Source organism: Drosophila obscura, unplaced genomic scaffold, assembly GCF_018151105.1.
Source record: "Drosophila obscura isolate BZ-5 IFL unplaced genomic scaffold, ASM1815110v1 contig_73, whole genome shotgun sequence".
NCBI lineage: Eukaryota > Metazoa > Arthropoda > Insecta > Diptera > Drosophilidae > Drosophila > Drosophila obscura.
The window spans coordinates 348,785-361,505 of NW_024542865.1; the positions used below are offsets into that span (position 1 = coordinate 348,785).

At 40.4% G+C, this 12,721-nt stretch overlaps 1 protein-coding gene and 1 long non-coding RNA gene across 2 annotated transcripts in view; one reads left to right on the forward strand and one right to left on the reverse strand.

Moving 5' to 3' along the window:
- The window catches only part of LOC111065117, a 64,216-nt gene that overhangs the window by 36,681 nt on the left and 14,814 nt on the right, over positions 1-12,721 (reverse strand). The gene's annotated exons all lie outside the window — the stretch shown is intronic.
- LOC111065115 overlaps positions 1-12,721 on the forward strand; it is a 50,064-nt gene that overhangs the window by 25,421 nt on the left and 11,922 nt on the right. Inside the window, exons 3-6 of the mRNA XM_041595575.1 lie at positions 5,361-5,545; positions 5,627-5,689; positions 5,751-5,836; positions 5,911-6,020. Coding sequence (XP_041451509.1) covers positions 5,361-5,545; positions 5,627-5,689; positions 5,751-5,836; positions 5,911-5,990 — 414 coding nt within the window. The 3' untranslated portion in view covers positions 5,991-6,020. The remainder of the gene's footprint in view (positions 1-5,360; positions 5,546-5,626; positions 5,690-5,750; positions 5,837-5,910; positions 6,021-12,721) is intronic.

Here is a 12,721-nt window from a genome sequence, read left to right on the forward strand (position 1 = left end):
ATCAAGTCGACAAACTTGTTCGTTTATTTGCTCAATTGGCCTGAGTCGGGGGCCGTTGGTCAGGAACCCAGGAGGCCACGGCCACCCCGGAACCACAGACCGACATCATCTGTCTGCCTCCAGAACGAAGCCCCCTTCCTCTTGAACTGATAAAAAGTCCAATGAAATGATTTCAATTCTTTTTTTTTGACTTCGGTGTGAATTTGATTTGTGTCACGTGATATGGCAGTTGTCGTGGCGTCGATGGGAATCCGTTGTTGAGGATGGGTTCTGCGATATGAGTGAGGTACACATAACATATTTCTGAATGACCAGCGTGAGAGGGTGTTAATAGAGAGAGTAAGTATAGGCGGGATCGGGTATTGTTAAATCATGACCAAATTTACAATATATCATAGATTCCATTAATGTACATAGGTAGTACATATTCATGTATTTAAATTAATCCACCGATACATACATATGTACATACATATGTATGTACATACTTTATTGCCAAAAAAAATATTTTTATTTCAATTAATTTTTTCGGTGTAACTCATTGGGAAATCTGCGATTCCGTAATGAATTGTGTGTGTTTTTTTTAACACGCTGCCTTTTTTTTTTGTCGGCCACACGCGCAAATGCTTAGGGCACATTTAAGGCCAGCCTTCAATTAGGCTTTTTCTATTAATTTTAGTTTTTTTTTAACCGGCCCTTTAATGGTAACAAAAGCTTCAGGCCAACGAATTTACGCGCTTGGAAACAGAGACGTGGTCGTTAGGCTCGACCATCGAAAATTTTGAATAAAATAAAAAAAGAAAAGAAATTAATAAAAAAAAAAAGAAACCAAAACTCGAAAAATGGAAAAGTAAAAGTTGCCCGATTCTACAGATGGCCCAACAGCACCGGAAGTGTTAACACAAATTTTCGCAAGCTGGCCTTTGACCATCAGCAATGGATTGTGTGGATAGTCGGCTAGAAGGGGTGGGGTGGACAATCGACGGCGACTTGTCGTGGCTCAATTAGCAAATGCCTACAAGCTGCGTTTGGCAGTTACCAGCGGCTGGCTGCCGAGGCAGACCCCAATGGACATGGACATGGCCATCATTATGGCAAGGTACGGCATGGGACTTACCAGAAGCCAACGTCCGCTGCCAGCTCGAACGAGTGTGCCCAGAGATCGAAGGGATCGTTTGACGAACTGCGAGCATACCCTGTACTTCGGTTAGGGCACAGGACACATGCTAGCAATGTGACCAGCTAAGCACATACATATGTACATAATATGCATATGTAAGTAAGCCTCGACCTAACACCTGCGTTAATCAAAGAGTCTTTATAGAAAGTCCCTTTCCTAGAGATATCCATCAGCTGTGACGAACCTTGAGGCCAGCTGAGCATACTCTGGACTGACTGGATGGCCCCCGTAGAAAACTGGAAAAACTAACAAATGCCAAGCAACAGGCATGCGGCAGCAACATCCCAGACACTTGTTGGCCCAGACTGCGAAAAGTGCTTACAACCTTTTTTCATCTCTTGCTGGTTGAGTGTATTGTGTTGTTTCCTTCCCGGTTTTCTTGCGAGACAATTGATGCGCGCGCTTGTGTCCAACCGACGGACCGACCGACCGTCTGACTGACTGCCTTCGCCTGGGGTAGACCATCAGCATTCCCATTCCAATTCCCTCTCGCATCCCCCCCCCCCCCTCCTACCTTTGGCGTCTGCCCGTTACATTGAAATGTTTAAATTTGTTTTAGCAGCCTTGTCCCGGGTCCGTGTTGTCGTGTTGTGTCGTGCCTGCGTAGGGAGGAATTCTCATCTGGCCTCTTATAGCTCTCATCCTTTTGACCAAGAGGCCTAAAAAAAACTTATTCTCAGCCATTCATACGAACATATATCTAACGTATATCTGGCTACATACAAATATACTTACATACATATGTAAGTATGTACGTGTTGTCGGGCTGTCTGTCTGGGCCGCAGTACTGATGTCCAAAAGACATTAGTTCGTAACTTAATTAATGTTTTTGTGTTAATTTCCAAAAACCACAACAAAAATAGAAACCAAAGTTAAGACAAACTCAAAATGTTCGACAACAGTAAGTGGAAAAAATTAAACGGAAATTTAAAAGAAACCAGGAGGAGGAGCGTTGTGAGTTGCTTCTGTTGCCGCGACTCTACATTTATACCCGTACCCAGTCGTATGTGTATGTGAGCTTATGATTTATGTGGAATTTTCAGGTATTTTATCTGTTTACATTTTTTTTGCTACATCTGTCATCTACATCTGCAACGTACGGACGACGGACGGGCGGACGGACAGACATCGATCAAGAATATATACTTTATGGAGTCGGAAACTTTTCATTCTCTGCGTTACACACATCCACAGCACCAATATACCCCTTAACTCTTCGAGTACGGGTATAAAGAAAACAGCAATAGCTAGGCAATTCAAGCATGGAAATGAATGAATGGATCCAGAATTCAAATTTCAGACCTTACAGAAACACCATTTCATACATACATACATACATGTGTATATTTATGTATGTACATCTGGCTGAGAGATATCGATCTCTGTTGTTGGTCGGGCCTACAACCGTGTACGAGCTCTTGGGAGACTCTTCGGCTTCCCAGAAATATCCGGACCACTAAGTGACCCAAATGACAAAAATTATCAACATCTTTGACGTTTCTAATTAAAATGGAGCTTACGGTAGCAAACAAGTCGGCTGAAAAAGGGATCAAATATAAATTTAAAAAATTTGATTTGGTTCAAAGAAAACTTAGATTTAAAGCTTTTCAAAGAGTGGCTGATGAATTAAAGCAGAAAAGCTGAAGCAGAAAAATTAAAAGATGCATAATTCATAATGTCGTTGCAACGTTAATTTCCAAATACTGCCTGATTCCGACCACTTTCGGATACTTTTTGCCGCTGCACCGCAGTGGCGACGCACAGTGGGGCCTCAGCCAAAAAAAGTTGGCAAAAGTTAAAGAAGAATTTGAGCGCTTTGGATGGCAAATATTCACCGGAATCAAAGAATTAAAGTTCACCCATAACTATTTATTGTGAACCTTCTGGACATTGTAGCACCATAATTTGGAAAATTTTCCTTTCAAATGCAGTTTCTGAATGAAGATATCTTGATTCGTTTAGAAGGCGACGGCGCCAATTGCCAAATGCCTACATAATGGTTTCGCTTATGGACATTGGTGTCATAACGTAAGTGGTTTTGGTCTATCCTATGTACATATATACATTCGTACATATATATGTATGTATACATACATACTTTTTTTGGGTCTGTTAACAGGTTAAGTGACAAGAAGAGTGTTTATTAAAAGCAGACAATTAGTTGATCACAGTTATTTCTTCACTTTCTTTGTAATTTCTTTGCTTATAGTAGAGATACATATACAGACACGGCTTATTTTGACGATGACTTGGTAATTCAGTTGAACTATAGGCTGCCCTACCTTAGAACACCAAGTGAAGTCATTGAACAAGCCATTCCTGCAAGGCGTCGACCGAGGAATACCCACTACTCCACTATGATTTCGAAATCGTTTTGTTAGATTTGATTGGAGGATTTTTACAAATATTCACATTTTTGTTGTTGCTCGACAGTTAATCCACAAGTACAGAAATACAGAAATAAGTCAAAAGTCCCTATATCTACAGCGTCTGATCCGATTCAGTAATACATGTATGTATACCTTAATGTATAAATTTACATGTACACATGTATGACCATCCTCTTGTCCGATAAAAAGCCATTTACTCCCTGGGATACCCAGCACAAAGTGTGTGCACACCCCCCTGCTGAGCCACTGCACATCGCACACCGCACACTCCACAGAGACCACTCAAAGCTGCTTAAAGACATCGCTGTCGACGCATTTGGCCGTCTGCGTTTCTGGCGTCGCCGGTGCAGGTTTTTCCTTTTGGCCAGCTTCGTGAAAATGCATTAGACGGTAGTATGATTTATGCCTGGCATCCGAGAACAAAAAGAGGCCACAGATAAACCAAACCAAACCCCCATATAGAATTTTCCCATTGCTTTTGCAATTTGCGTTGGTTGTGAGTTTGCCTCTACATTTGGCCCCGAATTGATTATTCCGGCCGGACGGACCGAAAATCCATGTTAATTTTTCAAGTGCTTTATTGTCTGGCCAGAGTTCAAGTGGTTCTGCAGCATTTTGTCTATAATATTTAAATGTACATATGTACTATACATACATATGTACATGCTCTTCTATTCAGGGGAGATGAGATATTACGCATACTCATGGTAAGTGTCCCATAAGCGTATATATATGGATGTATACCTGTTCGTCCGCATATACCAACCTTTTAGAATTACTATCAGAAGGCGTCCGTCCCCCTGATTCACAACTTTTTTCTATTACCCTCTAAATGAGAAGAGAGTGAGAGAGACTGTGTTGGAAGGCATTGACAGGCTTTTGTTTCGTTGAAACAAATGTCAAGTCAAGTGAAGCGGCATAGCTGAGTGTGGCTGTTGCAAACGCCTTTCGCAGGAAAGCGGCCAAATAGATTCGTGTTTGTTACTCGACTGACGACCCACAGAGAATGCACGTACCAGAGACATGTTCCTCCACTCCAACCCAATCTCGTCTTAAACTCTGTTTCATGGCCCGCCTCAGCGGCAGCCCAAGTCAAGTCAAGTCTGTCTGATGAGGTTCTAGTGCGCCGCGTTTTTCATAATTCACGTGCAATTAAAAGCAGAGAGGAACAGCAACAAAGAAGTGGCCAGGCCAACTCGCTTGGCAACCAGTTGAAGAATTAGAAACTAAACATTCGGTTCATACAAATAAAACTCACGTCGGGTCTGGTCTGAAGGCTGCTCTGCTCTGCGCTGCGCTGCTCCGCCTGATGTTCATTAGACGACGCATGCTCAGGTAGGCCTACATTTAATGTAATTATCAATGATTAATGAATTGCTTGAGCAAACATTGTGTCTATATACATATACATATATCGAGAGCGACTGCGAACCATTTTCCAAACCGAAATTAAAACAGCGGCAAATAGCGGCAAACGGCAAACTTCCCGCCTCCGAACAGGTAGCCCGTCCTTAGCCCTATGCCGAATCATAAACCTAAGCCTATTCCTATTCCTATTCGAGAGAAATAAAATAGAGGTAAAATAAAATTAACAAAAATTAACACAAATCCTAGAGACGAACCGCTCTAATTTCTCTTCTACAATTAGCGACCTGGCACTTTTGCCATCCACTCGAGAGTTTCAAGTAAAAACACTCGGACACTGAGGTCGAGAGGAGTTTCCAGATCTGGGGCGGTAACCATGGCTTAAGGAACACATAACTAATGATTGGAAAACGATTTCTTTGTAGTTACTGCTGCTGCAATCAATTAACCGGCGTGTGAATATCGGAGAAGTTAGCCGAGTGTCTGACGTTCACGCCCAGACCATGGCGTCATTCATCCCCAGGCCCATACCCATTCCAGCTTTGCCAGCTCCATCTTCGGTTCGTATGCGGGTCGAAATCGCCAGCGGCAGTTCGAGCATACATATACAGTTCGTATCGATATGTATAGTATAAGAAAGCGAAGTAAATTTAATTTCAATAATTTGAATTTGAATTTCAAATCACCCTAGCAACACCTATCGATATACGCATGCCACCACCCCCCTTCTCTTCCCAGACAGACACGCGTCCGTGTAAGTGTTTGATTTTTCAAAGCCAAGCTACGATTATTCATCATTAGAGTTGTCCACATAGAGACGGGGACGGAAGCCCCATTCCCTCAACTATCAAGAGAGCCATAAGTCGCAATGAAGGGTGGATGATCTCCCAGAGACCCAGAAGTAAGCATAAATTAAACAGATCATGTAATAAGAATATTATAAGAATATTATATTATTATTATTCTATTCACCAGTAGACACAGCAAGCTTGGAGCCCACTGGCCACCGCCAATTGGAACTGAAAGCTTACAGTCAGGATTTGGCCAGCTTGTAAAAAGCTTATAAAAATGTTGCGACATAAATGGTGAGATGATAATGATGCTTGCCCCTTGCAGCATTTACCAATGTAACCTCAGCAACAAAAAAAAAACTTCATAAAATCTCAGCTCTACTCATGCCTCTTTATGTATGCCTTTTGGTTATGTATTGCAAATTTTTCCTTCAGTCTGATTCTGATCATCCCGAATTGAGAGCACAGCAAATTTGTGTGTCCAACATTCCCTCACCAAAACTTGACGGCAAAGTTGTCAATGGAAAATCTAAAAGAGCTATACTCTTTGGTAACCCTAAGGGCTGTACGCGTCAAGTTTTATTTATTATCTATTACATGTTTCTTACTATGGCCCAATATCGCTGAATTGACCGAAGCTCTGGACAATAACTTTTTGGTAGTACAATCCGCTGGCTTCCGTCACCTTTGGTCGGATGCGGCCCAAGAAGCAAAGTGTTGAGTGCTGAAAGAATGTGCGTCTTTGAGGTAGCCTCCCAGTCAGTTTCAGTCAGCAAATACGCATAACAAACGCAATTAAATTTTATAAATATTTAAAAGATCCATTTACATACTCGATCCACACGCATAGGCCGACTTAGGATCGGATTCGTGGTTCGAGAATGGGGTTTGGGGGGTTGGCGAGCTCACTGGTTGGGGAACTTGGGTGCCGTACCGATCATGTGGCGAACGAACATAACCAAAATCGAAAGGGGAAGTCATCATAGAACACACTGACAGACAGACACTCACCAAGCACAGTGCGTAAAATAACTTTTTTATAGCTTTTGAATTAAATTATGTTTTATACGATGATTTTTATGTTTCGGTTTCAACTGGAATATGAACCAACTTGATTTTTAAGGCTTATACGAATATACATAGATGGTAGAAGTGGTCGGTGATGGTGGACAGGGACAGAAACAGAGACAGGGGCTAATCAAACGACAACAGGTTGACAATGAAGGGCTCAGCCCAGCGCAATCTCGGCTCTGATTCGGTTATCCACTTGAGACTCAAGGCACCAGCACAAAAGTTTTTTTGTTTTTTTTTGTTTGTTTGGCTTAATTATTTACGTATGTATTTATTATGGCGACAAGCAAACCTGAATACATAATTATAGAGTGCCGGACGAATGGTGTATGTTTGTTCATGTTTGAACACATTTCCAAATGGTTTTTGTTTTTGTTTTTTAATTGGCTGGAATGGATTTGAAAGTTATTTGCGTTCAGAATTTAATTAAAAAGACGACGCACAGTGGGATCCAAGTCAAAAAGAGGTGGCAAAAGTCGAAGAATTTTGTGAACGTGTATCTTCGTGTATCCAGCATCTGATAGAGAATATTTTTTAATTAAAAAAAAAGAGGTCCATTGTTATTCTTGTTATTCCTTCCAACGTAGATGGCTATTTAAAAATACAAATTTGGAAAATTTTCTACAATACACTATTTTGTTGTATATTTTTTAAACTATACAAGATTAAAAATAAAATTCAATTTTAAATTCAAATATGCACCGCTGACAGACCGAACTAGGACCAGGGTTGAAAGCCAATTATTGTGTATGCATGTGTGTATGTGTGTGTGTGCTAGCCCACTTTTGACTTGTATTAGGTCCATCTTAATGGCTTCAATTAGGTCCCGAGACAACCGAGCTGCGATGGGCGATTGGCTGTGAATGACTGAGATCGATAGGTTCGCCCTGAGGGTTGTGATTATTTTTGAATCGGTTACACTATCAGTTCGACTATGAGACTATTACCGTCCATTTGGTATTTACCTTAATATCAATTTGTGTCATTGGTTTGGCCTCAGCTAGAAAGATACCTCATCCTCCTCCCATCCGCCAGGCTTCTCTATGACTACCTGGACTTATTAATGGGTCACAATACCTGCGGTTCCCCAACATTTAAATACGTATGTACATATGTATATGTATGTACATACAAAAAACTAAAATAAAAACAGACAAAATGGGGAAAAAGATATCCATTTTATTCGCGCTATTTTTCAATGCAAAGTGATCTTCATTCACAAAACTCCAAAACTCTTTTTTTCCCTTTATTGCTATTATTTTTTGTTTTTGGCATGGCTGTCCACTCCAGCTCTCTGGCGCGCCGCAGCTTTAGCTCGAAAGCTCTTTCCGCAAGCCATCAGCCTCGACATCCTCATCACCACCTCCTCAGCTCAGCTCAGCCCATCCCATTCCAACGCCATTCGCATCATCCGACCCGCGGTCACCTTATCATCTTTGTATTACTTAGCAAATTAATAACCATAAAAATCTTAATGCCCAGGCACTAAAGAAACAAAATCTTCAGCTTTCCTGCTGAATTTCTTATGAAAAACGTTTTGCAAACCAAAAAAATCTCCACAGAAAAAAACCCAAAATAACTCAGAAGAGACTACGACTGAGTAGGTTCAGCAGCAACAACAGAAAATAACGAGAAAAGCGCATTTCGGGCGTCGATGCTGCATATACCCTTGCATATACCCTTACTATATGACTTAGTAATCCGATCTTGTCGGATTCAACTTAAGCAACGAGGTATAAGTACATGTATTTAGATATTTCAGCCAATAAGCCTTTTCAAGCATACATATGTACACTGTACAACTAATCAATATCACTGTACCATAATCAATGCGTTTAACTGCGCTGCATGAATCTGACAAAAATCATAATAGCCTCTGGAAGGGTATAAACAACAAATTCAAAATAAATACAACGAACCAGAAGAGGAAGATAAAAAATAAGAAGACGCAGGAAAAAAAAAAAAAAAAAAAGGGAAAGATCAACAGAAGAAGTGCCGCCATTTAAATTTATTTATTTACGAGTGTGAACTTTATGCCCGTGGCGTTCGATTCGACTTACCCGGCCTCCCCGCTATCCCCATACACCCCCTCCGCGACCCATTCAAGGCGACGCCATCGTTGTCAATGGCAAAATGTGTGACGATCGCCAGATCCCAACTCGATCTTAGTTCGCTTCCTGCCCCAAAAAACCTCAGCAACCTCAGGAGGGGAAAAAGTTTCGCAGTCCGAAGCCTTTGATACCCTCAGCTTGCTATGGAAGCTTCCAGAAAAAATCTTCTTCTTTTTTGTTCAATAAAAACTTTCACTCTGCGAAAAGATATCCTAAAGGTACTATCAAGGGATGCATGGGATAACTTTCTAGGTAGCCAGAGGGGTCTGATCAAACAAGATAGATATGTACATATGTACATACACAAGCCATACCTATACACATATACTTACCAATGTATATTTGGAAAACGAGTTAATCTTATCTTATTTACATCCCAGCAGACACAGAATCAGCAATCTGAACCCGGCTTTGCTCCTTAAGTCCGATCTAATTTTCGGTACATTTTCCATAATTAACTCTTCTTTTCCTCCACTTCTATAGCCAAGGCACGATGCTTATTCCTTTCTCACAGACATCCCATTTAGATGCGCTTCATTCACAAATTATAATTATTCCCCATAATTATGGGGAATTGCTTCTAGCTTTCGTTATCATCCTCATCTTCACGATTGTCGTGGACTTCGTAATTTGATTCCAGTTAAGATGAAATGAAATAAAATCTGATCCTAAAAACCAAATCCGCAAAAAATATAAAATAAAAAGCAAACTCCTCCAAACTCACACATCTTTTTGGCGTTTCCTTTTGAAATGTTCGACGATTAAGACGGCGTCTCCACTGAAGTCTTTTAAGCCCGATATTCTTGGACAGGCGACCATTTTGACATTTCCCTTCAGAAGGTAGTAGAGGAAAGGAACTGGTTGCAGACACAGTTTTTTTTTTGTTTGGTATGGGTACCAATTAAAAGCTAGATGGCTTAGCTTACTGTCCTAACTAAATTGATTGCGTCAAAAAGAAAATTGTATCAAGACTTTGGAGAATTGGCAGCTCTTCGTGAAAAATAATGAAAGAATTGTTATTGAAATTATCAAGTGACGATTAAATTTACTGAAAGTCGAATGCTGTGGAAGTCACCATAATGTTAATTTTTGATAAAGATAAGCAAACCTAAATTGAACAAACATGAGTTTCATGTATCCTAATTTACATAACATGATCAGAGTCGGTGTATCTGTGCAACGATCATAGAAATTTAAATTTCAGACAACTGCCATTCAAATAGTCAGTCCAAGGACGGACTTTTGTTCCGATTTAATTTTTTTTGTTTTGTTTGTTTTAAACGAATCTAATAATAAAAAATATAAGTATATTCTGCCAAATCAAATTAATTACAAAGCTGGAATAGAAAGTTCCCATTGGGAAGAACCATAACCTTGTACATTAAAGAAACTTCGCACATACATCTTTATATACATATGTATATCTGTTAGCCCAGAACTCTCCTGGTCCGATAGAAGGTGAGAAGATTATTTTTGCCCCACAAAATGGCAAATTCCCCTTGCCCAAAAAGGCTCAAAACCAACCCGTTTCCGAGCCGCACGTGCTGCTGCTTTGTGGTCAGTGAATATTATTTGAACATTTTTATGCCCATACTCGAAGAGTTAAGGGGTATATTAGGTTTGTGAAAAAAGGTGGATGTGTGTAACGCAGAGAATGAAACGCCCGCCCCATCTGAGAAAACTAAAAACGCAATATCGTAAAGAATGGCCTTATCTACCAGATTGCTGAATCTGGGCTAGATTGGACTATTAATAGCCAGAATGAAGGAAGTATGTCAATTGCTACCCTGCGTGTGCCACCCCAGGCGGCGAAGATGTAGAATCAGCATTTTAGATGTAGATGTAGATGACAGATGTGGCAAAAAAAGGTTAAGCAGATAAAATATTTAAAAATTATATATAAATCACAAGCTAACATATGTACTGACTGAGTACGGGTATAAAAGTAGAGTCGCAGCCACAGAAGCGACTTACACGTTTGCTTCGTTTTGTCTACTCGAAGTTGGCTTTTTTATGCTCATAATATATGCGACGCCTCAAACAATTCATTTGCATACGAAATGTTTGGAATGGCATTGATTTGACAACGCGGTATGAAAAGATAAGCCAATATCCAGAGCAGACTCACAGTCAGAAGTGGAGGCAAGGCATCTGCAGAGACAGCAGGTTGATCGATTTTCCCTAGAAATCAAATCCGATCTACAGCGAAGCTAGCAACCGTCCAATGAGGTGGACGGACAACATCAGGCGACATCGAGCAACAGCAATTCAAACACATAAACTAATTAATGAAATCTGAATCCTATTCAAGCTATCGACCGATGGGCAAGTAGAATTAAGATCTCGATACAGTCAAATCTGCACAAAATACTACAAAAGCAAGACTATTCCTTCAGACCGAGATAACTACGTGACACGAATCATAGAGATGAATGCGTTAATATTAATTGGTGTTTGCCTGCAGCCAATTTAGATCTTTGCTGTAACAAATTATGAATCGTTTATGTATAGGTCATGTACAAATATCACATGAGGTTGAAACAATCAACTATGGTAATGTATTTTCAACAAGTGGTGCTATTCATTAATTATTAGAATATGTATACAAATATATTATGGAAACATAACCTAATCCACTCAGCTTATGGACAAATCAGACCAATTTCAATCAATACATTTACATATGTACGGAATAAAGAAAATAAAACGATTCGACAAAGCTATTAAAATCGTTTCAGCGTTCAGCCAGTCACTAATAAAGTCACAAACTATTTGGCTTGGGCACCTCTAGCATGGACCTGTCAGCGTGTCTGGGACTGGAATCAAGTTCAATGAAGTTGTGCCAACACGAGACGCGAAGGGAGTGGTACACCGCTGAACCAGTTGTCGTGAATATGCTAAGCATATGCATTGACATTCCTTAATTTGCTTAATAATCGATCCGTTAAATTGGCATGGCAACAATGGAAAGCAGCTCGGCGAGCCGATCGGCTCAGATCGGATGCGACAAGATTGCCACGTAAATGCTAAAACAACAATCACAGTTTGTCTAAAAGTTTTGTTGCGCCAGTGTCTGTCTTGTTCCAAAATATCGCATTGGACATGGTTGGCAATCAAAAAAATAGTTTTGTCAGTTTAGACTTTTTCCATTGGTTTTCAGCGGTATCGGAGTCTCACTGGGGGCACAATTGCCAACTAATTGTTGGGCAAAAATTGGTGGGAGCCAGCCCCTGCGGACCGGGCCAGGCCATATCGAATTGCCGAAAATTGTTCGTTCGTCTGGCCATATCTTGAATTCTTTGCCGGGCATTGAATCAATTGACAATTGTTGCGGGGGTCCCAATAGAAGCTCGCTATTTCAACTCTCCGTGTAGTTTCTCATTTTGATTGATTAATTGCCCATTTGATTTGATTTTTTCCGACACTCTTCGCGTTGCCTTTGACAGTCGCCGAGTACTACTGGCGTCTGTCTGCTGTGCGTGGCAATTCTGATAAACAAAAAATAAACAAGTCTATCGCAAAAAAAGAAGAAGCACAGTAAAAGAATTATAACAAAGATCGGCAATTATTTTACTTAAGTTACTCGAACAGATTCGGGAAAATTATACCTGACATTCGATAGGAGCTGGTCGACCAACCATTTACGTGACCAACCATACAACCATTTACATTTAAATAATGGGTTGAGCAGAAAGATAAGTGTCAATTGTTAAGGGAACAGTACGTACATATGTATGTACATATATATACATTCGTCATTTATAGGCCAAATTAATATCCTAATTCCTAATAATTCCTAATTCCTAATCCTAA